Source organism: Carettochelys insculpta, chromosome 1, assembly GCF_033958435.1.
Source record: "Carettochelys insculpta isolate YL-2023 chromosome 1, ASM3395843v1, whole genome shotgun sequence".
Classification (NCBI taxonomy): domain Eukaryota; kingdom Metazoa; phylum Chordata; order Testudines; family Carettochelyidae; genus Carettochelys; species Carettochelys insculpta.
The window spans coordinates 248,441,353-248,468,505 of record NC_134137.1 but is presented as its reverse complement, the minus strand read 5'-3'; the positions used below and the strand labels follow the sequence as shown (position 1 = coordinate 248,468,505).

Below are 27,153 nucleotides of genomic sequence, written 5' to 3'. Positions count from 1 at the left end.
CCCCTGCACTATTGTGCAGTGCAACTGCCTACTGTTAAGGATGGCTTCAGTGCAATGGTGGTGGATGTAATCTCGGTAACAACATTAATCTCTTTTTTACATCCAAAGGTTGTTATAGGATTTAATTAAGGTCTACAAAACCTTCAAATGAAAGATATTTTAGGAGTACTATTTTTATTGCTATTAACAGAGTCGTCAAGTTCCCACTGTAAAGATATCTGATAAACACTTAGGTCCAACTCCTCAAAGATGTATCCAGTGTGGAGATCAGGAGATCACTTAATCTTTGTGTGCCTCAATTCTCTATTAAAATGTAAAAAATAACCCCCTTTCCTCACTGGTATGTCATGAATATAAATCAATCAGCAGAGGGGCGGCTGCTCAATGGTTAGAGCACTGGCCTTGTGAAGTGAGAGTTCTGAGTTCAATCCTTGAAGGGGTGGGTTAAATTTAAAAAGAAAAACTCTGTGAGGGATGGTGATAGGTCCTGCTGTGACTAGACTTGCTGACTTCCTGAGGGCCTTTCCAGCTCTACAAGATATGATGGAGGGCTAGGCTCTGTGGCCCAAAAGGGGGAGGGCTAAAGACAGTTAGCTCTCAGGGTGCTGCACCCACCCCAACTCCCCCTCACAGTTGCATGCAGCGGGAGAAGCACTGCTGCAGCCCTCCAAAGGGGCCCAGGAGCCACTGCCTCCTTTGCTCCCTGCTGTTGGTGGGCCTGAAATAAAAATTATCATCTGTATTACATCTTATTTAGTGGTTGCTAACAATTGCATTACACCTCCTCAAGAAGGCTTATTGCCCAGAAGTGTTATAAAGAACAACTCTATGAAAAAAAAACCTAATCTTAACATGTTAAGGTGAATGCAGTCTAGAAAACAGGCAGTGTTTTTGTAATAAAGCAACACTAACTCCTGTTAAAAAGGGAACACTATGGATGGCAGCAGAGGGAGGGGATGAGTCCAGAGAACTATGAATAGCACTTTTATTGAGCTATGCAGAGCAAAATTAATCCCCAATACAATTCTGGTTTTACACCAGAAAAAATCTGACTCATGATAATTTCCCCAAATGTGGATTCAGTTTAGTTAATACGAATCAAAGACAATTTTCTGAGCAAAAAACAGATGGATAAAATGTTCTTAACTCTGCTACCAAGAGAAGATCAATGCAAATTGGAGATTTTAAAATGCAACAATCAGTTCAATCTTTTCTTCCCCATGTATAATCTGTATACTTTGTTTTCTTTCCTTATTTTTTCCAAATTCAGATTAGCAATTGGGAAATAGAAGTACAGAGATGTCAGGTATCAGAGGGGTAGCTGTGTTAGTCTGGATCTGGAAAAGCAACGAGGGGTCCTGTGGCACCTAAAAGACTAACAGAAATGTATGAGCATAAGCTTTTATGGGCAAAGACCCACTTCGTCAGATGCAGGTAGTAGAACTTTTCAGAGGCAGGTATAAAATAAATAAAATAAGACAGGAGACTTATATTAGACACTTCACTACTTTACAGAGGAAAAAGGACTGTAAGCTGTCCAGACTCCTACCTGCCACACAGAGCCACAGCAGTGGTACCACTAACTCACCCAGTAATATCCTCAATCTATCCAACTGCACATTCAATTCAGCAGAAGAGTCTGTCCTATCTCGAGGACTTTCTTTTCGCCCCACTCCCCCCACAAACATGATACAATTCTGCAGTGATCTAGAAGCTTACTTTCGCCATCTCCGACTCAAAGAATACTTTCAACACAACACTGAACAGCACACCGGTACACAGACACCCTCCCAGCAGCAGCACAAGAAGAACAACTCCACATGGACTCCTCCTGAGGGTCCAAATGACAATCTGGACCTGTAAACAGAATGCTTCCACCAACGTGCACAGGCAGAAATTGTCGAAAGACAGCATCGCTTGCCTCATAACCTCAGTCATGCAGAATGCAATGCCATCCACAACCTCAGAAACAACTCAGACATTATAATCAAAGAGGCAGATAAAGGAGGAGCTATTGTCATCATGAACAGGTCTGACTACCAGAAGGAGGCTGCCAGACAACTCTCCAACACCAAATTCTAAAGACTACTTTCCTCGGATCCCACCAAAGAATACACTAAGAAACTGCACCATCTGCTCAGGACACTCCCGACACAAGCACAGGAACAGATCTACACAAACACACCATTAGAGCCCCATCTAGGGCTATTCTATCTATTAACCAAGATCCACAAACCTGGAAATCCTGGACAACCAATCATCTTGGGCATTGGCACTCTTACTGCAGGACTGTCTGGTTATGTGGACTCTCTCCTCAGACCCTACGCCACCAGCACTCCCAGCTATCTCCGAGACACCACTGATTTCCTGAGAAAACTGCAATACATTGGTGATCTTCCAGAAAACACCACCCTAGCCACCATGGATGTAGAGGCTCTCTACACCAACATCGCACAGATAGATGGAATAAATGCTGTCTGGAACAGTATCCCCAATGATGCCACAGCACAACTGGTGGCTGAGCTCTGTAACTTTATCCTCACATACAACTATTTCAGATTTGGTGACAGTACATACCTCCAAATCAGTGGCACAGCTATGGGCACCCGCATAGCCCCTCAGTATGCCAACATTTTTATGGCTGACCTGGACCAGTGCTTCCGCAACTCTCATCCACTTACACCCCATCTCTATCTATGCTACATCAATGACATCTTCATCATCTGGACCCATGGGAAGGAGACCATGGAGGAATTCCACCAGGATTTTAACAACTTCCACCCTACCATCAACCTCAGCCTGGACCAGTCCACACAGGAGATCCATTTCCTGGACACCAGAATGCAAATATGCAACGGCCGCATAAACACCACCCTATACCGTAAACCCACTTACCACTACGCCTACCTTCATGCCTCCAGCTTCCATCCCAGACACACCACACGATCCATTGTCTACAGCCAAGCACTGAGATACAACCACATTTGCTTCAACCCCTCTGACAGAGACAAACACCTACAGGATCTTTACCAAGCATTCTTGAAACTACAATACCCGCCCAAGGAAGTAAGGAAACAGATCAACAGAGCCAGACATGTACCCAGAAGACTCCTACTACAGAACAAGCCCAAGAAAGAAACCAACAGAACACCACTGGCCATCACCTATAGCCCTCAGCTAAAACCTCTCCAGTGCATCATCAGTGATTTACAACCCTTCCTAGACAATGATCCCCAACTTTTACAGGCCTTGGGAGGCAGGCCAGGCCTTGCCCACAGACAACCTGCCAACCTGAAGCAAATTCTCACCAGCAACTATACACCACACCACAGCAACTCTAACTCAGGAACCTACCCATGCAACAAACTTCGGTGCTAGCTCTGCCCACATATCTACACCAGCAACACCATCACAGGACCTAACCAGGTCAGTCACACCATCACAGGTTCATTCAGCTGCACATCTACCAATGTAATGTATGTCATCATGTGCCAGCAGTGTCCCTCTGCTATATACATTGGACAAACTGGACAGTCCCTATGGAAAAGAATAAATGCACACAAGTCAGATATCAGAAATGGCAATGTACAAAAGCCTGTAGGAGAGCACTTCAATCTCCTAGGACAGACAGTAACAGATTTAAAAGTAGCTATCCTACAGCAAAAAAATTTTATAACCAGACTCCACAGAGAAACTGCTGAGTTGCATTTCATTTCAAATTTGACACCCTCAGCTGAGGACTAAACAAAGACTGTGAATGACTAGCTAAATACAAAAGCAGTTTCTCTTCTGTTGGTGTTTACACCTCCAGATCATCTACTGATAGCAGGCCTCACCCTCCCTGACAGAGTTAACCTCATTATCTCCAGCCTTGCTCTGGCCTGCCTATTTACCTGCCTCTGCAAATTCCACTACCTGCATTTGACGAAGTGGGTCTTTGCCCATGAAAGCTTATGCTCATACATTTCTGTTAGTCTATAAGGGGCCACAGGACCCCTCGTTGCTTTTGCAGAAATACAGAGGAACATCAGCTTATCTGTGAGCCACCAAGGCCAAGGAAAAACAAGGCTCTCTCAGCTTCCAGTTTCAAATAGACAAGGCATTCTCCATTTTCTGCTCTGAATTGTTAAATAGATCGGGAATGTTTAGTTGTGTACAGCATTTAGAATGCCCTCTCCTAAGTTTCTAGTCACATTTTTTTGATTGAATCACAGATCTATCTCTCATTCTTGTTCTCCTTGAACTACATTCATCAGATCTTCCTGCTTGGCTGTTGCAGCTACCCTCTTTTTGTTTCTTTCCCTGATGATTCCTAATGAAACTGAAAAGGAAGGCCCTCTTTCCCTACTCTCCATGGTGGTACCACTGGACTCCATCTTTGACCTCCTCTTCTCTCACTTTATTCTCTCTCTTTAGGTACATGCAGCCACCCAATTTTAACAGTCATCTTCATGCTGGTAAGTATAAAATGTGTGTTTTTGAGCTGAATTCCATCTATTCCTGCATCTCAGGCTGAGATCTCCTCCCATATGCCTTGTCACTTTAACATGTCCAAAACTGAACACTCAAACTTTTCTGTTCGTCTCAGCTCACTGCATTCTTTGTCCCCACAGATGCCAGCACCATGTTGCTCATCAAAGCCCAAAACCTAGAAGTTGTCTTTGATTCCCCAGAAAAAGGCAGAATCTATGTTTAGAGAAGAGGAAACACAACACTGAATATCATCCATGCAGTGGTGGCAACAGTTGAGTCCAATATATCTCAGAGTCGCTCCAAGCAACCTTATAAGCTTATAGAGCAAGACACATGGCCAGACTAAGTAAGCAGTGCCCTATATTTTAGAGTCCCTCAGGAGATAGTGATGATAAGCAATGTCCCACATGAAAGATCTGTACTACAATAGCACCAACGCATAACACCACCAGCAGGGCGCTGCAAGTAGGTCAACAAACCTCATTGTAAGAGGGATGAAAGACTGCTGTGAGATAAAATCAGAACAGACATCTTCCTAGAAAACCATTACTAGGTGCAAACCATACTTTCTTCACATCATTTGCACAACACTTCAGTGAGCTAAGCAGGTAGATATAATGCCATTACACTCCATATTCTTTCTGAAAATATATTTATTATATGAATGTGTTATAACAGATGTAATTTAGGCAAGATAAATCATGCAAGGTATCATTAGAAATGCTAGGTTTTAGTAAATATAATGTATCTTATTTGTTTGCATGTATCATTTTGTATCTGAACTTAAGAATATTGACCAGTGAATCTGTATTTCTGCTATGTTACTTTAGGTCATGCCAACTGCCAACACATCAGGTACGATAATGGAAAAGGTATGGCCCCTCAGTGAGGACAATGGACTATGAAAAGGCTTGGCCTTCCTACATATACTCTACTCCTACTGACTCATGTATGCTGTGATGCTACAGATTCAGGTGACCTAGTCACCTGACACTACCCTGTATCTTTAACTGCTGAACTGTTCCACTGGGAGGTGGGAGAATCCAAAGGATTCCCACCTTATGGAAACCTTTTATAAGATGTGGGTGGAAAACAACCAAAGTCTTCAATTTGCTTATCCTCCACCACCCCGCTCAGGGAGATACTTGAAAACACCTGCAAACAGAAGGACTACAACTGGCGGGGAAAGAAGTGTTGCTGACCACAGACTAGAATGATACCTCTGGACTGTGAAGGACTCTATTCAAACAATATCTAGGATGAGGAATTATTATTTGTAACCAATTTCTTTAGTAAATCAAACTTAGTTTGCATGATTTCCTCTATTTTCTCAGGCTATATCTAGACTCAAGAAAATTGTCAGCAAAAGATACGCAAATTGTGCAAAGCATTTGCACATTTCCTGCCGACAGTTCTGTCAGGAAAATGCCTCTGCCAACACATCCCTTCTTGCTCATGGAACGAGGGTAACCGGGATGTCAGCAGAAGACTCCTGGAGCAGGAGACTTCTGTTGGGAGACCTCGGGGTTCCTGACAAAAGCCTGCAATCTAGACAGAGCCTTAGTGTCAGAATCATTCTACAGTTGCACGTGGCTCTGCCTGTGTTCTTGGCTGGAAGAAGCTGGTGAGCCTAGCCCAGCAAAGCCAGGTAAAGGTGACCCAGGCTGGCAAAATGGAGGACACAGTAATGTCTCAGCTTACTGGGTGACATCCCAGGGGGTCTAGCCAACCACATATTCACCCAATTTTATAGATTAGAAGCCACAGAACAAACAAGTGACAAAGCCAGGATTAGACTGAAAGAGAGAGAAAATCTCTCTCACAACCCTTTTAAACTCAAGTCATTCTCAATTTATCACCCTGACTGTTACTCCAAACTCGCAGACATTATAGTCGAAAGGGACAACAAATTCTAAAATCTCCACAACTGCAGCATCACAGAAATACAAACCACTCACACTAGCCTGAAATGGAAGAAGCCTAACAACACCAGTGCTTTAGTCACCTCCCCTAATACTTAACTCATTGAAACCAGAGAACTACAGAACTCATGCAATGTTAGGGACATCTAGATACCAGTCTGTTGAGTATGAGGGTATATAACTTCTTTATCCACAGACCCACCCGCACTGTGGTCCATTAGGCAATACAATTGCCCAAAGAAACCGACAACTCTTCTCAAAGCATGAGCCATCAAATTATAGCAATACCTTAAGTGCTAAATTCTACTCACACTGGCCCATTGTCTTTCAGAATATGATTTTAGGGACTGTGACAAAACTCTTTCTCTGCGCTGGTAGGTCCCATGCTTTTGGGTACACAGCTCACCTCAGAGGCTCTCAGCAGCCAAGTTTAGACACTTTCCCCAGGGGCAGAAGCTTTTTGTTTACTTAGCTATCCTCATCACTGGCTAACATGTCAAAAAAGGAGAACAATCATTATTTTCTCTGCGGCTCCCTCTGAGCAGGTTGTAGACAAGCCAGACCCCATTCCAAAGTAATCCTTCCCCTCTGGTGTGTCTCACTAGCCTGTGCTAAATAAAGAGTTGGGCATGGGGGACCCAGGCCCACCCTCTACTCCAAGTTCCAGCCTAGGGACCCCATGGAAAACAGGTGTCTTCAGTGCCTCCTAAGCCATCTGTATGACATTTCTGAGTCCCTAGGCCACTCTTCCCTGACCCTTTCCCAGCAACTTTTTAATTTATATTGCAGGACCTTTCCTCCTGGTACCTGATAGTGTTTATACCTCCCAGTCCCCAACTCCTTGTATGCCCTGAAGTCTTTCTAACCAGTAGTAGCTAGTTCTTAACTGGCTCCAGATGTCCTGATTAACCTTTCTTTATTGATTCTAGCAAGCTCCTGATTGCTGTCTAGAAGCCCATTAGCAACCCCAGGAAAAAGGGACTGGCTTAATCTGGGGCTAATGCACCTGTCTTTTATCACTCTCCAGTAGCCATTTGACTTGACCCTGTCACAGCACCTAATATAGCAAACCATTATGCTCATACTTGATCTGCTGTTTAACTGTGAATTAAGGGTTAAGTCACACTGACAATAATTGGCCGCAAGAACACATCCAGTTGCTTTGCTACACTGGTGCCTGAGATCATATTGGCTGCGTCTACACGTGCACGCTACTTCGAAGTAGCGGCAGTAACTTCGAAATAGCGCCCGTCACGTCTACACGTGTTGGGCGCTATTTCGAAGTTGAAATCGACGTTAGGCGGCGAGACGTCGAAGTCGCTAACCCCATGAGCCGATGGGAATAGCGCCCTACTTCGACGTTCAACGTCGAAGTAGGGACGTGTAGACGATCCGCGTCCCGCAACATCGAAATAGCGGGGTCCTCCATGGCGGCCATCAGCTGGGGGGTTGAGAGATACTCTCTCTCCAGCCCTTGCGGGGCTCTGTGGTCACCGTGGGCAGCAGCCCTTAGCCCAGGGCTTCTGGCTGCTGCTGCTGCAGCTGGGGGTCCGTGCTGCATATACAGGGTCTGCAACTAGTTGTTGGCTCTGTGTATCTTGCACTGTTTAATGAAAGTGTGTCTGGGAGGGGCCCTTTAAGGGAGCGACTTGCTGTTGAGTCCGCCCCGTGACCCTGTCTGCAGCTGTGCCTGGCTCCCTTATTTCGATGTGTGCTACTTTGGCGTGTAGACGTTCCCTCGCTGTGCCTATTTCGATGTTGGGCTGAGCAACGTCGAAGTTGAACATCGACGTTGCCAGCCCTGGAGGACGTGTAGACGTTATTCATCGAAATAGCCTATTTCGATGTCGCAACATCGAAATAATCTATTTCGAAGTTGGGTGCACGTGTAGACGTAGCCATTCTGAATAAGTACTTTTAAGGGATAAATCCAATGCATTGAAGCTTAAAATATATATCTACTATGGGTGATTTATATTTACTATGTCTATTAGGCATCAGTTGAATGGATTGTAGAATCACAGCATCATAGGACTGGAAATGACTTTGAGAGATCACCTATTCCAGTCCCCTGCACTCATGGTAGGACTAAATATTATCTAGACATGGAATGGGGAAGCTGTGGCCAAAGGCCAAATCTAACTCCTGGCTAACTTGAGTCCAGTCCATGGTGAGGGTCAAGGTTTCCCTCCCACAGTGGGGTGACCTGGTGCTTGCATTCCAACCCCACACCAAGTCTCTGAGCCTCAGCAGAGCACAAGTTCCACCTCTGCCTGCTATTGAGGGAAGCTTTGAGTTGGTTGGGAGCCAGGTCTGTGAGGTAGTTTTTGTTTTTGCTAGTTGGGATTCTAGACCATCCCTGACTCATTTGTCTAACGTGCTCTTTAATATCTCCCATGATACAGATGCCACAACCTTTCTAGGCAATTTATTCCTGTGATTAACCACCCTGACAGTTAGGAAGATTTTCTTAATATCTAATCTGAAGCTCCCTCACTGCAATTTAAGCCCGTTGTTTCTTGTCCTATCTTCAGAAGTTAAGAACAATTTTTCTCCGTCCTTCTTGTAACATTTTATGTACTTGAAAACTGTTATGTCCCCTCTCAATCTTCTCTTTTCCAGATAAAGCAAATCAATATTTTCAATCTTCCCTCAGAGGTCCTAGTTTCTAGACCTAGAATCATTTTTGTTGCTCATCTCTGGACTTGCTTCGCTTTATCCACATCTTTCCTACACTGTGGCACTTAGAATTGGACACAACATTCCACCTGAGGCCTAGGAAGTATGGAGTAGAGCAGAAACATTTATTCTTGTGTCTTACATACAAAACTCCTACTAATATAGTGGTTCCCAAACTTTTCGGCATCATGCTCCCCTTTTGATTTTTGAAAGACCCTCACACCCCCACCTACAAAAAATTCAATTTGTAATTGAAAATAAACACAAAAACTTAATATAAAAATATTATTTAAAATTAAAAATAAGCACAAATAATTTTTGTTGGCCCAAAAATTTAATAAAAATGTAATTTAACATCAGAAACAGCAGAAACAAAATGAATTTAACGTGAAGGATGACGCTGCATTTTCTTCACAAGTTGGGAAATCTTAGATTTGAAAGATGAAAGCGCACAATGCAAATCGTTTTTGACACCCAGTCAATTTCTTTGTTTCATTTCTACTCTGACTAAATTTGAAAACCTTTTTTCCACAGAGGTATGCTGAAGAATACATAGCGCTTTTATCAGCTTTCAAGTACATTGGGAAATATTGGGAAAATTCCTCCAAGCTTGAGTTTTTGAAATTATCTTTTGCACTTGAATCATATTTTGTTTCAAGTGCTTGTCCTTATAATATTTCTGGCAATGTATCAACATCATCATTGAATGGATTGCGTACTAATTTATAAATGGGGTTGCCAGAAAAGTCGTCTGGAAAATAGTGGATAGCAGACTCAACGGAGCTGTGCCACCCTGCCCCGAGCCGTGCGCCAACCGCCAGAGACTTACTGCCCACCCCCCCTGCCCTCAGCCCCAGGGCCCCCTTACCTCCTGCCAGACCTTGACCCCTGCTGGGCTGACACCAGCCTAGCTGTTAGCTGCGAAGGCTGGTTCTAGCATTACTGTGAACCATTGATAATTACTCTTCAGGAACAGTTTTCTAACCAGTTATGAACCCATCTAGTAGCAGCTCCATCTAGGTTGCCTTTCCTATTTGTTACTGCGAAGGCTGTGTGAGACAGTATCAAAAGCCTTACTAAAGTCAAGAGATATCATATCTACCACATCTCCCCTTCCCACAGTGCTTGTTACTCTGCTAAAAAAAGCTGTTAACTTGGTTTGACAGAATTTGTTCTTGAGAAATCCATGTTGACTGTTATTTATCACCTTACTAGAAGATTTACCAGGTACTGGTCAAATCGTTAACTTAATAAAGGTTTATTCCAAATAAAAGGAAACTGTAAAAGTTTTATTTAAATGATTGTATTTTTCAAAAATACATTTTAAGTTAACTTTTAGTTTGGATTTCTTTAAAAAGGAATTGTTAACATTTGTCCATTTAATTTGTTAGTACTTTTTAAAAATGTGCATTCCATCACGTGTATTTTTCTTATCATTTGCTATGTTTTAACAAAAGAGGACCATAATTAATTGCTTTATAATAACATTTTCTTCTAGTTATCAAGCTCTAAGCATAGATTTAGCTGCCAAACAGAGCACTACTCCAAATTTCTCCACTTTACCTCTTTTCTGTAAGGTTAATTGAGAAGCAGTCCTTTCCTAGATTCATTCTATTTTTCTGGCTCATCTTGGTTCAGTCTCTTTCAACATTCATTCATTTATGTCAATTTTGAGACTGTACTTGAGTTGGTGACTCTGTTTTTCTATTTGGCTTTGTGAGAAACAATCCCATTACATGCACATCCTATTTTTCCTGGCAAAACCAAAAACTTACATTGCTTTAAGTTAAGATAACAGGAAGCTATATTTGAAATTTGGTGGTCCCAGCTCTGACTATTGAAGAGGAGTTATTAATTAAATGGGCAAACTGAAATATATAGTAGATTACCTTCTAGATATTGCAGAGTGATTGCTTAATTATTTCCCCATTATATTTCTATGTACAGAAGTTAAATTAACTGGTCTTTAATTCCCAGCTTGTCCTTATTTCTCTTAAAATATATTCATACTATACTTGCCCTTTTCCAGTGTTCTGGAGTCTTTTCCATATTTCCTGACTTTTAAAAGGTAATAACTAATGGCTCAGATACCTCCTCAGTCAGCTGTTTGACTATTCTAGAAATGCATTTCATCAGGCTCCAGTGACTTAAAGACATATCTTGTCTAAGTAATCTTAACTTGTTCTTCCCCTATATTAGCCTTTGATCCTACCTCATTTTCATTGGCATTCACTGTGTTACATGTCCAATCACCACCATCTTTCTTGGTGAAAAGCAAAATTAAGAATTCATTAAGAACCTCTTCCATTTCCACATTTTCTATTGTTTCCCCTGCCCCACACTGAGAAATGGGTATACTCTGTTCTTGGTCTTGCTTGTGCTTCTAACACATTTATACAATGTTTTCTTGTTATCCTTTATGTCTCTAGCTAGTTTGATCTTATTTTGTGCCTTGGCCTTTCTAATTTTGTTCCTTTCTACTTTTGCTATTTGTTCATATTCATCCTCTGTAATTTGACCTATTTTCTGTTTTTTGTAAGACTCCTTTTTGATTTTTAGGTCATTGAAGATCTCCTGATTAAGCCAACTTGGTCTCTTGTCATACTTTCTATCTTTCCTTAGAATAGTTTGCTCTTGTGCCCCTAATAATGTCTCTTTGAAAAACTGCCAATTATCTTCAGTTGTTTTTCCTCATAGACTTGCTTCCCAGGAGATCCTACCTATCAAGTCCCTAAGCTTGCTAAATTCTGCCTTCTTGAAATTCATTATCTTTATTTTGCTATTCTCCCTCCTACCATTTCTTAGAATCAAGACCTCTATCACTTCATGGTCACTTTCACCCAAACTGTCTTCCTCTTTTAACTCTTCAGCCAGTTCCTCTGTTTGTCAAAGTCAAGTTTCCCTAGTAGCCTTCTCTACCTTCTGAAATAAAAAAATGTCTGCAATACATTCCAAAATCTCGTTAGAGACTCTGTGTCCAGCTGTGTTATTTTCCCAACAGATGACTAAGAAATTGAAGTTTCACATTACCACCAAGTTCTGTGCTTTGGGTGATTTTGTTAGTTAAAAAAAAAAAAACAACCTCATCCACCTTTTCTTTGTAGATAGGTTATATACAAACATCTAAGACACAGATTTGATTTCCTTCCCCAATTTTGTGTCGTCTCTCTCACATCTCTGCTATTACAGCTCATTCCTGCCCCTTATTCTCACCCTTCTCCCAAGTCTTAACGTTTTTGACTTAATTGTTCACTTCGGTCACCTGTTCTATTTAAACCTAGTTTAAAGCCCTCCTTAGTAGGCTAATCAGTCTGTATGCTCTTCCTCAACAGGTGGACCACATCTATGCTAAGCAGTCCTTCCTCCTGGAATAGCACCCTCCTGTCAAGGAAGCCAAATTCCTCCTGGTGACACAGTTCTTCTAGCCAGGCATTTACCTTCAGGATACATAACTCTACCATTGAACAGAGGGATTGAAAAGATCACCTGGACTCCCAGCTCCTTCACTTTTATTTCTAGAACTTTGTAGTCATTTCTGAACTGCTGGAACTCATATCCCACAGTACCACTAGTACCCCTCTGAATGGGCAGCATGGGGTAGTAGTCTCAGATACAGGTTGCTAGAAGCTAGCATACCTCCCAGGATGCCATGTCCAGGCAACAGAAGGGTGTCTCCACTCCCCTCACAATGAAGTCACCACCCACCACCTACTCTACCTTTCCTCCTTGGAGTTGTGACTGTGACATGGCATCTCCTCCTCCAACTTTAAGAGTGATTCTTCGCTGCTTGTTGTTAAGGGCAGCATAACAGTTCTCCATCACCAAGGCAGATGGATAGGGAGTAGGGTTAGAGCGCTACCTGCTGCCAGAAGTAATCAGCAGCCAACGTCCTACCTGTGACAGAGCCGTATCCTCCTTCTCCAGTCATGTGCCAGCAGTCCTCTGTAGCTGAATAGCTTCCTCAGCTGTGGCTGTCACCACATGAATACTGTCAAGGAATTCCTTGTGAGTTTGGATGCTTCTCAGTCTAGCCACCTCCTTCTCTAGCTCTCCCACATGCTTCCTGAGAGATACCACCGGTACATTAGATGGTGCTGTCCCCCCACAGCCTAGCTTCCTGTCAGCGGGAAATACTGTCCACACTCCCTTCAAATCTACACCAGGACCTGGGTAGAGATATCCATGGTTAGGTTCTCTGTCTGCACACAGGCACAAGTGGAAGAGACAGGAGCAGTGCTGGCACTGGTGATGCAGCCATTCCTAAACATAGAGATTATATTACTCCTCCCTCCCTCAGACTCTGCTGTTTGTGGTGCCTTGGTTGCTTTAGCCTCTGTCTTTTAAGACTTAGTCTTCTAAGTCAGCCCTACCTCCTCATTAAACACACAGGGGGAGGATGCACATTTATTCCAGTGCCTGGGCTAGACAAAAAAGAGCAACTGAAAGTGACAGTACAGTTAAAACCATGAAGCACATGAAGGAAATATAATTTATCAGTAAATCAATGGAGGAAAATAAAACTGAAAACAACATCTGGTCAGATGTGCTAATTTAAGAAAAAAAGAGCAGTACTCCATATATGGAAACAGAAAACATATTTCATTACTGGTTTCAAATTAAGAATAATGAAAGTTTATTTCAAGAGCTTCAACACTAGTCTTGTATCCAATGAGTAGAATTTAGAATAATAATTTTCAAGAACTATTGCTGTATCAAGGAATTGCCATACTAAAAGCAGTTATTTTTAGCAAGACAAGGATCTCATCATAGTTTGAATTCCCCATGGTGTCATTTCACATTATATTTGAGAAATTCCTCAATAAAAGTGTCAAACAGAGAGTGAGTTGAGCTCTCCAGAGAATAGATTTGGATATTTTCCAGTATAAGTTTGTAGCCAAGATATGTCATCCAAAAAAAGTTCTCTTCATTAGAAAGGAAAGGAAAATGTTTAAATATGAACACAGGAGAAAACACTTAACCCATCAACCACATCTTGTCTAATTCATTAAGAAAACTCCATCTTTGGCTGCATCTGAAGGAGATTGTAATCATTTTTCTACCCTGACTAAACCGCCAAGACATGCCATGCAGGAGCAGAAAGGAATGTGAACTTTGACAAGGAAGGATGGCTCAAAATTTTTCAGGGCCCTTTAGGAAGCAAGAGATATGGAGGTGCTGATGTAGCTTTCTTTTCTCAGCTCTGACTGGATTATAGCTTCTGGTCACCAGCATTCTAGAGAGGTCAAATGCAATCCCAAAGGTGCTATGTAGTCATCTGTGAATCTTACAGAATCACCGATAAGTCTCTCATTAAAAATTGAGATTTGCACCCCTCTGCCTTGTATCTAAGCACACCTCTCAGTGAGGTCAATTAAACTCTTATGGGAAGGGCCCTTTTGAACTGAATACATAAAGAAAAAGCCATGTTTAAACCAGTCCATGGAATTTTACAGTAGTAATATAATTCTACTAAATTCTATAGGATGGTTTACTAATGCTGTAGAACTGACAAAATTGCATGGTGAAGTCTATAGGATTTAGAATCCTGTTTCTATGGCACCTTATTTCATCCTATCAGGTACTATATGGCTTTTCCAGAAGAGACATGGAAGCTACGCCTACACTTGGATGCTACATCGAAATAGCTTATTTCGATGTAGCGAAATCGAAATAAGCTATTTCAACGAATAGCGTCTACACATCCTCCAGGGCTGGTGCCGTCGACATTGAACATCAACACTGGACAGCACTACATCGAAATAGGCACTGCAGGGGAGCGTCTACACACAAAAGCGGCTCAAATCGAAATAAGGGTACCAGGAACAGCTGCAGACAGGGTCACAGGGCGGACTAGCACTTCCGGGGCAACAGCAAGCCGCTCCCTTAAAGGGCCCCTCCCAGACACACTCAGCCTGCACAGCATACGGTCTGCAGAACCACAAGCACGCACACCCTGTGGAAGCAGCATGGACCCCCAGCAGCAGCAGCAGCAGCAGCAGCAGCAGCAGCAGCAGCAGCAGCCAGAGGCCCACACACCTGCCCCTGGCGGACCAGTGGCTGCCCTGCTCAGTGCCATGCAGGAGGCAGCTGACCATCTTTTATTTGAGGAAGATGAGCTGCTCCCAGGGGATGAGGAAGCAGCCCCAGACCTTGCTGCCCTCCCAGCCCCCCCTGGCCGCACAAGCCGCCGGCTGTGGAGACACCCCATGAGCACGGACTGGTGGGAGCGGCTGGTGCTCGGCGAGTGGGACAACGACCGCTGGCTCCAGAACTTCCGAATGAGCCGGCAGACATTCCTGGAGCTCTGCCAGTGGCTCACCCCTGCCTTACGCCACCAGGACACCCCCATGCGACGTGTCCTCACTGTAGAGAAACGGGTCAGCATCGCTGTCTGGAAGACAGCTACCGATCCGTAGGGCAGCAGTTCGGCGTGGGCAAGGCCACCGTCGGGGCTGTCCTCATGGAGGTAAGAGGACCCAGGGGGAGGGGGGAACCCGGGGGGGGAGGGGGGGAGCCCTGAGGGGAGGGCCAGACACACTGTGCACACCCCTCACCGGTGTGCTCCCATGTCCTTCCCCTGCAGGTCGTCCACGCAATCAATGCCCTGCTCCTCCACAGGCTCGTGCGGCTTGGGGACCCGGATGCTGCCATCACGGAGTTTGCCAGCCTGGGCTTCCCAAATTGCTTTGGGGCTCTAGATGGGACCCATATCCCTATCCATGCCCTGGAGCACAGCGGAGGACACTTCCTGAATAGGAAGGGATACTACTCCGTGGTCCTCCAGGCCTTGGTGGACAGCTGGGGCCGCCTCTTGGACATTTATGTTGGCTGGCCTGGCAGCACCCACGACGCCCGGGTGTTCAGAAATTTGGGCCTGTGCCGCCAGCTGGAGGCGGGGACCTACATCCCCCAGCGGGAGATCCTTGCGGGGGACACCACCCTGCCCCTCTGCATTGTCGCAGACGCAGCATACCCCTTCCAGCCCTGGCTCATGCACCCCTACACGGGCCATGTCACAGCCAGCCAGGAGCGGTTCAACACGCGCTTGAACCATGCGCTCCAGGTGGTCGAGCGGACTTTCGGCCGCCTCAAAGGGCGGTGGAGGTGTCTCCTCACCCGCCTGGATGCAGGGCTCACCAACATCCCCCAGGTTGTGGGCACGTGCAGCGCACTCCACAACCTGGTGGAGAGCAAGGGAGAGGCCTTCTTCCAGGGCTGGGCTGTGGAGGCTGGCAGGGCCGACATCCAGCCACCCGCTGCCCCCAGTTGCCAGGTCGACCCTGAGGGGATCCGGGTCCGAGAGGCCCTGCGGGCCCATTTTGAGCAGGCTGCGGGGTGAACACTGGCAGGGCCAGCTGCGGGTGAGCCACCCACTGCACCCCCCCATCCTCCACAACACACCCTGCCCTCATGACCACACCACAGAGAACCTGAGAGCACATCCCCCACACACTTCTGTGCAATAAATGGAATTGTTTTTTGAAACAAAACTGTGCAATGTGTATTAATTATTAAAAGAAGAAGGGGGAAACTATGTACATGGGGGGCAGGAACTAAACAGGGGTATAACAAAAACTATTTACAAGGATGGGGGTAATATGTCCCAAGGAGGGGAGCCTTGGGGGGCAACGTCCTCGGCCACGCACCCCCTATTGTCCTGAGCCTGGTGTGGGGGGGCGTGACCCATGTCTGGGCCGGAGGCCCCGTCAAGGCTGGGTGGGGGCCAGGAGAACCGGCAGATAGGGCCGGGCGGTGTCCGGAGGCCCATGGTCCCCCTCGGTGGCAGGCCCCAGGACAGTAGATGGTGGAGGGATGGCAGGTGGAGCGGCGGGTGGGCAAGTGCCTTGTGATGTCCTGGAAGGTGCGCATGAAGGTCCCCCAAGCCTCCTGGCGCCAGGCCAGCGCTCGCTCCTGGAAATCGAGCCACCGCTCCTCCACCTGCAGGTACCACTCGGACACCTCCAGCTGACGCCGGAGGGTGGCAAGCAGGTGGGGGTCCATGGATGCCCGCGGATGGCTCCGATGCTGTCGGGCTCATCCTGGGGCTGGTCCATGCTCCGCCGAGGGGCTGGCCTCCTGGGATGGCCCCGGTGTGCTGTCCGGGACCACAGACACCACGCTGGTGCTCTCCGGGCCCTCCGATGGTGCAGCTGCAGAACAGAGGGGGGAAGAAGAGTGGAGACAGCCATTAGTCTGGGCCCTGACCCGTGGCCTTTGTCCCCACACCTCTCTGCTGCTGGTTCCCCATCCCCATCCCCCGGAGATGCTGCTGCTGATGATGGGTGTCCAACCCTCCCCCCACGGGGGACCCTAGGTTCCGCTCCCCCCATCCCCAGGGATGGGGCATGGCACTGTCCTGCTGGGGGGCAGGGGCTGATGGACTCTTCTGAGGGACATGCCACTGCTGTCCTCGGGGCCATGGTCATCTGGGTGTGTGGAGGGCCCTGGTCATGTCTCTTGTCCCCGCCCCTTAACCCCGGGGATGTGCACCGGGGGGGGTACATACCTGACGGTCTGCTCCCATGGTTGGGGGACACCCATTGGGTGGACGCCCTGCTGGAGCTGTGGGAGAAGAGGTCAATTTGGAGCCCCCCGTCGCTGGAGGACTCCTCCTCCTCCTCCAGTGTCCCAGGGGTTGGCTCCTGGCGGGGGCCCCTGGGGTGCAGGGCTGGCCTCCGGGGTGGACTCCGTCTCCGGGGCCTGCTGGGGCTCATCACCCGAGGTGTCAAGGGTGGCCGGGGGGGGGAGGAGGTATACCGGGGCCCAGGATGGCCCTTAGCTCCCTGTAAAAGGGGCAAGTGGTGGGGGCAGCCCCAGATCGGCTGGCTGTGTCCCGGGCCTGGGTGTAACCCTGCCGCAGCTCCTTTACCTTACTCCTGACATGGTCAGGAGTGCGGGCAGGGTGACCCCGGGCAGCCAGGCCCTCGGCCAGCCGAGCGAATGCATCCACGTTCCACCTCTTGCTCCCCTTTACCTGGAGCACCTCCTCCTCGCCCCAGAACCCCAGCAGGTCCCGGATCTCGGCCTCCATCCAGGAGGGGCCCCACTGCCTCTTCCCCCGCTGGCTGGCAGGCTGGGAGCCCTGGGTACCCTTGGGGGGGTGCCCTGTGTGCACTTGGGGGGCTGGCTGGATGCCATGGGTGCTGGGTGTTGGGTTGGGGCTGGTGAGGATGTGCAGGCTGGGCACGTGTGTATGCTGCTGCCTGCACGTGCTCTCAGCTTCCTGCACAGGAAACAAGGGGGCAGGGAGCTTTAAAGGGCTGCTGCACGCGGCGACCATAGAGCTCGGGGGCTGGAGAGAGCGTCTCAACCCCTCAGCTGATGGCCGCCATGGAGGACCCCGCTATTTCGATGTTGCGGGACGCGGATTGTCTACATGTGCCGTACTTTGACGTTCAACGTTGAAGTAGGGCGCTATTCCCATCTCCTGATGAGGATAGCGACTTCAACGTCTCACCACCTTATGTCGATTTCAACTTTGAAATAGCGCTTGGCAAGTGTAGATGTGGCGGGCACTATTTCGAAGTTTGCACAGCTATTTTGAAATAGCCGGCTAGTGTAGATGCGGCTGGAGGTATGTATAAAAGATATGATACAGTTTCAAACTGGCTATCCTTTGGCTTTGAGATTTGCTGCAAATTTCACTTGCACATTGAGCTGAAAAAAAAAGAAATCAGTAAAGCTGTTGATTAAAAGATGAGAAAACTATTTTTTAACCATTTAAAAAAAAAAATGACCTTTTTCCCCAAAGGTGATTTTTGAAAAGAAGGTAGGGTGTGTGTGTGTGTGTGTGTGTGTGTGTGTGTGTGTGTGAGAGAGAGAGAGAGAAAAGGGACACACAGCAACTCTGATTTGTTATGGGGTTGAATTTCTCAATTAGAAAAGAAGGGGGAAATCCTCTCTTTCTGGCATCAATAGCTCAAGTTTGCTCTCAATGAAGTTTCCAAAAATTGATGGAAACCTCAGCTTCTTTTGTGGAAATGCACAATTTTCTGTAGCTCAGTTTATCTGGGATTTAAGCGCTCATCAACTCAGTTACTAATGTTAAGACAGCCAAAAATGTCACTCACTAATTAAAGGCATGCACTCTCAGCTTATAGGAAATTATGCATATACCTACCCCCTACATAAAAAGACATGTTCCCCTTTGATGACTGATGTTCAGTTTCTAAAGGACGCACACACTTTCCAAAATGTGTCATCCTGACTAAAATAAACCATGACTGTACAGGATGTCAAAGGTCTTGCACTGCCATTTTCTAGACTGAAGACTTCCATCCTGAGGGCTCACTATTGGGTACATTTCACCAACTGTAAATGTATTTAAAATTTAAAAAGAGGGAAAGGGGAGAACGTTTCCTGATTTTTCTTTTAATAGTGAAAGTATAAGATCAATCATTGTATTGCCAGATGCCAGCAATCATCCACCAACCCAACTTTTCAATACGCATTCTGAGGAACATATTCTGTCCAAGAGCCGTGTTGCCAAAAAGATGAAGGCTTAATCTTAATCCAATGTCCTAAATATCTATCCTGGGAGGAAGAAGAGCCCACATAATATTACTCCCACTCCTCTTTAGTTCACTGAATCTCCCTCTGTGCAGTCAGGTTTGTAGAGGCTTCGGATTAGGATGAAGAATGGCCAATTCACAAAGTGGAGCACAACTAGGGGACACAAGACTTGACATCTGCAAGAGTCTCTTGGTATTTCAACACTTGATGAATAAGATGAAGAGGACCTAGTCTTCATTACAGGTGGTGTGAAGTTACTCAAGAAAACTCTATGGCTGTGTCTACATGCATCTGGTTCAGGCTCCCAGAAGGGCTCCTCCCCTTCTGAGTCAGTGGTCGGCCGTCCCACCCTACTGCCACTAGTCCACCAACCCCCAAGTCACTCGTTTGGGGGAGGGGTTCGCACTCTGCCTCAGGTGGGTGAGAAGCAATAGTTTGAGCCCCCTCCCTTACCTCAGGCAGGTGCTGTGGGAAATTAGCTATTATGTCAGGGCCTAGCCCTATGTCAGGGTGATAGCAAGCCCTCAGTCACCAGACAGCCCCCGGCCCTAGCTCAGGGTGAGGCAGCAAACCCACTGCCTTTGGCAGCCCCCAGCCCTAGCTCAGGGTGGAATGGCAAGCCCAAGAATGCCCAAGCCCTGGAGCAAGGTGGGGCTGGAAACAACAGAAGAGCCCTAGCCCTGGAGCAAGGCAGGGTGAAAAATAACAGTCATTAGGTGGCCCCCAGCCCTAGCTCAGGGCAGAACAGCACGCATCAAAAGGAAGCCCAGGCTCTGCAGCAAGGAGAGGCTGGCCCAGGCCCTGGTACAGGGCAGGGCAACAAAGAAACAGTCTCACGGGTTGCCCGGGCCCTAGCTCAGGGCAGGGCAGCAAACATACACTCTGCTCATGCTTGGCAAAGTAGTAAGGAGGAGACTGCCACCTGGCAAGTGGATGGCAAGGGGGTCACAGGCCCACCTGCTCTATCATGTCCCAGCCCAGTGCCCCTGGTCACAGCAGTACTACCTGCTGCGTGGGTCAGAGGGGAATCCACACCACAACATGCTGCAAAAGGACCTTTACCAGTCCACTCTATCTCCTGAGCCACTCCCAGTCTTCCCCCCCAGCACATACCCAAAGTCCACCGATGTCTCAGGGTTCAGGGGGTATCAGGTCTGGGTGGCCCAGTCCTGGCCTGAGCACCATCTCAGGTTTGCATCCTCAGGCTGGCTTGGTGTGCAGGCTGAGGCCAGTTCTCCTGCTGCCTCAGGCTGGCTCGGGGAGCAGGCTGAGGCAGGTCCTCTGGTCGGTCACCCAGGTCTGGCTGGTCTTCCCTAGGACAGTTCCGCTGGGGTCTACAAGGTGTCAGGACTGGCAGGGGCCCAGGCAGCCCAATCCAGGCCTTGGCCTCCCTCAGCCGGTCCTCCACCTCCCACGCTGGGAGCCCAGAGCCATCCTCTGGCTCTCCTGCAGGTTGGCCCCTCAGGCTGCCAGGCAGGGAGCACAGAGCCATCCTCTGGAGGCTCTATTTCAACTGAGTCCTCAGCCTGGGCTTTTATAGGCCTGGCTTGACCTCCTGACTTCCAGTCAGGTGACTGGGAGGGGCCAGGCTTGAAACAAAATGGCAGGATCCCTTCCAGGTAGTGGGGTGGTCATTCTGCCCCACTACACTAAAGAGTTGTGTTGGCAGAAAGGGCCATCTGTTGACATAACTCAGGGAGCATCTACACACAAAGCATTCTGTCAACAGACTCAACAGAACTCTGCCTTTACCTTGACAGTGTTATTCCCCAAAAATTTGAGGCATAACACTCTGCGGACATAGTACGGAAGTACAGTGTAGACAGTTCTGTCAACAGAGAGGGTGTGCCATTTGCATACTTCCGAAGCTCATTACCATAGCCCCATGAGAGTTTGGCAACAGCAGAAGGGGGTGCTGGCACTGCAGAGGCTGTGTGGGTGTGCCTCTGCCAGCTAAACCCCTCTCTGTTGCCAGTCCCTTATGCCGTCCACAGCCTTTGCAGTGCCAGCACCCCTTTCTGCCAATGCTGAACTCTTGTGGGGCTATGGTAATGAGCTTCAGGAGTATGCAAATGGTACGCTATTTGCAATCCCAAGAAGCTCATTTTGCATAGCTCTGCTGGCAGTGGCACTGGATGGAGCGCCGTGTAGGCCCAGCCTATGAATTTCAACACAGTGTTCTATATTATGGTGGGTTATGTCCACCAACATGTAATTTGCCAAAAGTCAATGGGGAAACCACCAAAAATATGGGCATCTCCACAGAGTCAGAAGAGTTCCGTTCTGTGCTCTGAATATCCCTCAGATAAGGGTTTGGTTTCAGGCAAGAGAGAGCCATGATCACAAGGCAAGAGAACGATAATTGTATGGATTGCTGGAGACCTGAGGGAAAACTGCAGAGATCTAATAAATTTGTGTTTATTAGTTCACGCTGCTTGTTTTCTGTTAGTTAGCACACCATGCCAACCCTCCATCACCAAGAAGATCATTCAGAAATGGAGCTGAAAATAAAACTGTTCAAATACTGCAAAACAAACAAAACAGTAACTGCCCCCAATACACCCACATGCACTTTTGCCAACTGAGTGTGTAGTATTTGAACATGTCTGTGCCCTGTTTTACTAAATATTCATGAACATTAGTGTGAATATTTTAAAACTAATGGCTTTTTGTTAGACCTATATTCTCATGAAATTAATAATTTGGCCATCTCTAGTTGAAACATATTAATCCAGGAGGGTATGATCTGGCCCAGAAAGCTTTAACCTAAATTTACTGACAGATTTTGAGAATGCTGCAAGGTAATTGAGGGAAAGTCTAGTGCTATATTTAAAAATTAGTCTGATCAGAGCCTTTTAAATTTTTGTTTGTTTTTACGACAGACAAAATGTGGTAATTCAAGTCAAAAAGCCAGTAATAGGCCAGATGTACAATCCATCTAAACAAACAACACGCCAGTGCGAAAATGAGCAATGTGTGAAATACATCAGTTACAAGATTAAGGAACACCTGCCCAAAAATTCTAAATGTTCCACAGCCTCTCTGTGAGCAGACTGACATTACTATATAATATTATCTGTTATTCATTAACTGAACTCCCAGTTTTCAAGATATAACAGTGTTTTCAGCTTTAATTAAGCTAAAACGTTAGCAGTACCAATAGTGCCTGCTATCTACCTAACAGTTTTCCACCTACTACCCCACAATGGCGTTTAGTCTGTGTCAAACACTGGGCAAAGTAATCTGTGCCTGGGATTTTTGAGTAACTCAGTCTATTGCACATTGTATATGTATGTGCAAATGCACATGTAACCCGCACAACTGAGTTGAAGTCAAGACGCATGGACAATAGGATTCAGCAGGAAGACGAATAATGAAGGCAGGGTTGGGGAGACTTACTGGAACAGTTATAAATGTATGTAACAGCACTACATGTAAAATACACACATCTAAAATTTACAGAATTTGGGAATACACATCTTCGTTCCCAAACTGTTTTGAACATCAGAAATGGGTATAAAACAAAACATTGGATTGAAACACCCCAGAACCTTGGGGTGTTTGAAATCCAGATGTGTACCTACATGCACATCTGGCAGCTTGTACTCTGCTCCAATTTAAACATTGGTGGCACAGTTATAATAGTATCATTGCACATTCTACTCCCCAGGAATCCTGTACTCTCACCAAATGTATTGATTCAATAGTCAAGAACTAGGTTAATCCCTGCCCAAGTGTCTACCAGGAAAAACACCACTTAATTACTATTAATTCTTTGCATCCGCTTAGAAGTTTAATTTTTTTAATCGCATGAAAGACCAGTCACATATTCTTGTTGTGCACCACGTACTGATACCCTACCACTGCACAGAAAACAATGAGTCAGGCAAAACACATGGCAATGTGTTGCGTAGTCCTGGAATGCTAGGAGTTGAAGGCAACTGAGTGAGTTCTCTTTGAAAAAATGGAAGGAAATGAAGAAAAGTAACTTTTCTGGGAGGGGAAAAAAATCCACCCAGTGTGTTTGGCAGTGGATTTTTAAGTATATATTAGAGAAGGACAAATTAGATCTGAATGGACTGAGGGCTTGCCATTCTCAATGAACATATTCAGAGCCTGATCCAAAGCTAGCTGGACTCAGTGGAAAGATTCCAGGCTATTTCACTGGAGGCTGGATCAGACCTCAATGTTATGTACGCCTCAGAGAGAAAATATGGCTTGCTAACCACATTTTAATAGGTAAAATGCAGAGTCATTAATCTTCACCTCTCTAATTACTCACCAAGACAGTTGTGGCCATCATGGGCCAACATGAACCCATCATAGCACGTACACCTGTAGTTGCCTGGAATGTTGATGCACTCATGGACACAACCTCCATTGTAGAAGTCATTTTCACACTCATCAATGTCTAAAACACAGAGGGGGAAAGAAATTTGAATTAACAAATTTACCAAGAATTCTATTTATTTTGGGTTACAGGTGTAAGCATACAGAAACATTCCTCCTGCTACACTTGCAACATTGAATACACATATATGAATAATTATATCATATATCTGTATTACATCTTATACCCAATAGAGATCCTACAGTGCATTATGGAATGTATACGCAAAGGCTCACCTAGGACTGAATTTCAGACACCTTGTTGTGCGTACAGCACAGCAGCCATTCTGTTTTATGAGCACACCTTTTGAAGAGGCTTGAGGAATAACTGTATTCCTCTCAGAAACTGAAACAGCACAGGGATGAATTTAGGTGAGCAAGCTTGATTTTGCCCAGCAAGGACATATTGGCTGTGTCTGCACTTGCCCCCAACTTCAAAGGGGGCATAGTAATCAGGGTCATGGGAGATTACTAATGAAGTGCTGCTAATTTTCCCGCACAGCAACTTTGAAGCATCAAACTTTGAAGTGCCAGCATGCGTGTAGCCGTGGGCACTTTGAAGTGCCCAAGCTACTTTGAAGTTGCTGCAGGGGAAAATTAGCCTAATGAAGTCCTGCGTATTCACCACAGAACTTCATTAGTAATCAAAGTTGGGGCAAGTGTGGACACAGCCTTAGTCTGGCAGACTTTGATGACATTGTGACCCCTTTCTAGGTGAACCCAACAACACAAAGCAAAGCAAGTGAAACCGAGATATGTTTTAATCAGGTGGTTCTCAGCCTCTACAGACTACTCTACCACTTACAAGAGTCAGATTTGTCTTGTGTGCACCGTTTCCCTTTATTTAAAATATTCTTACTTACAAAATCAGATACTGCTCACTTATTTTTGCTTACTTCCCTCATTTTTACAATATATTTCAATTGATTAATTTTATAATTATACAACACTCACACTTCAGTGGGTTTTTGTACTTGTGCGCCTTATCTGAAATCCCTAGCCCTGATGCCCAAGGCTGAAGCATATAACTTAGCTTCTCAGAATCTCCCACAGCATGGGGCCCCAGGCAATTGCTTTGCCTGCCTCCCTCTAAGGCCAACTCTACACTTCTTATTCCCCGACCTAAACCAGTCCCACAACCTTCTTGGGGGTCATAAGCTTCAGGCTGAGACACAATGAAATAGAGGAGTGAAGTACCCTCCAGCAAACCTCTGCATGCCCTCAGGGATACACATGTCTCTGGTTTAGAATTTTAACCCATCCATGAGTTGTTGAACTAGATGAAGGACTCACTGGTTGAACTACATAGCTTCTTTTAGGCAAAAGATCAGACTACATGATGATAACAGACCTTCTGGGCTTAAAATCTATGGATCTATGAATATTCATTTTGCTTAGTTTTATGTCATGAAAAAAAAAATCTCTCCCTGGCATCTGGGCAGAGATTTGAAGGGTTTATAAAATACATATCCCAAGCTATTCAAAAGCTTAAGAACTCAGACAAACTTTTCAACCGCATTTGCACTTGGAGTGAACCAGGCAAGTTCTGTATGGGTTTGGATTTCTTAACAGCCACCCATTTTTTAAAATTGATATTTGTCCCTATGATAGAGGCATTGATAGGTTTTGTGTTGCAGGTAAAATAGTAGCCACCTTAAAAAGCAAAACCAGTAATGTTGCTTCAGTACAAGGACATCATCATATTAAGGGTCTGCATTGTAGGTTTAGCGATATTGCTAATGACCAATGCGGTTGCATAGGAGATAACTAAATAAAAATGGCTGGCTGATGTGAATATTTGGACTCCTCTATTTTAATCTCTATTACTTCAGTGTTTATTCAGAAGTAACCCCTTTGATTTCAATGGAATTATACCAGCATAACTGAGATCAGAAGCTGGCCCAACATTTTTATATTTTAGCTATTATTCTTCAGTCATTGACCCTACAAGTTAACCTCAGGGAAACACAAAGTTACTGAGTTCCAAGGTCCTATTAACCAAAACCTCTTGAGAACCTCTTTGGTCAAACCAATCAGGCTGGACATTTCATTTGAATAGATTTTCTCATTTTCCACTGCTTCCTCATTTCAGCCCAAATGGAAATATCAGGAGAAAAGCAGCTTTTCCTTTTTCCCCCTTCCCTCACAGTTTTAGCTCTCGCTAAAGCCATGGAGCACAGAGACAAACAAAAATGGAAACAAAACTAAAGGCAAATCCCCACAAGTGATGGGAAATTTTCTGAATCTCAGTAACAGCACTAAGGTCTACAGCAACCTTTCCAAAGCAGAAACACCAAAATTTGACCTTTTGACCTGTACATATGGTCCAAGTGCCAGTGATACTTTTTAAAGTTACTAATAGTCCTACTTACAACAGCTTTATTACTAAACAAATTAAGATGCAGAGCTTTATTGTTTAGACTGTAGCTGGTAGTATTAGCTCATCTTGGGTGCGTCTACCCTAGCCGGCTACTTCAATGTAGCCGGCACAAAGTTGAAATAGCACGCGTCGCATCTACAAGTGCCGTGCACTATTTCAACGTTGAAATCGATGGTAGGCAGCGAGACGTCGAAATTGCTATTCCCATCCAAAGATGGAAATAGTGCCCTACATCGACGTTCAACGTTGAAGTATGGCGCGTGTAGACGATCTGCATCCCGCTACTTCAAAATAGCGGGGTCCTCCATGGCTGCAATCAGCTGAGGGGTTGAAACGATCTGTTCAACCCCTGTGGGGCTCTATGATCACTGCGCCCAGCAGCCCTTAAAGCACCACAGACCTGGATTTCCTGTGGCAGGAAGCTGAGAGCGTGCAGGTAGCAGCACATGCACTTGGCAGCCCTGCACACCCTCCACAGACCCTGACCCCTCCAACCAGTGCCATGGCATCCAGCCAACTCCCACAGTACCCCCAAGGCTGTCCCCTGAGGGGACCCAGGCACCCCCGGCAGCCAAACGGGGGTCCAAAAAGCAGGAACGGGCCACAGGCCAGGGCACAGTACTAACAGTCTTCCCCTCCCTCTCTCCCTCTCCGCAGCTGCACCATCCGAGGCCCCAGGCAGCCAGGCACCCTCTGTGGTCCCAAAGAGTCCGCCGGAGGTCAGGCACCACCAGTGCCCGGGGACACCTCCAAGGCCAGCAGGACGGGCACGCCACCGCTGGACCCAGGGGATGGCCC

The 27,153-nt window shown here is 46.1% G+C and overlaps 1 protein-coding gene across 1 annotated transcript in view; it reads right to left on the bottom strand.

Annotated features, from left to right (window-relative positions):
• SCUBE1 (signal peptide, CUB domain and EGF like domain containing 1) overlaps positions 1-27,153 on the bottom strand; it is a 350,710-nt gene that overhangs the window by 283,512 nt on the left and 40,045 nt on the right. Inside the window, exon 3 of the mRNA XM_075003815.1 lies at positions 23,869-23,997. Coding sequence (XP_074859916.1) covers positions 23,869-23,997 — 129 coding nt within the window. The remainder of the gene's footprint in view (positions 1-23,868; positions 23,998-27,153) is intronic.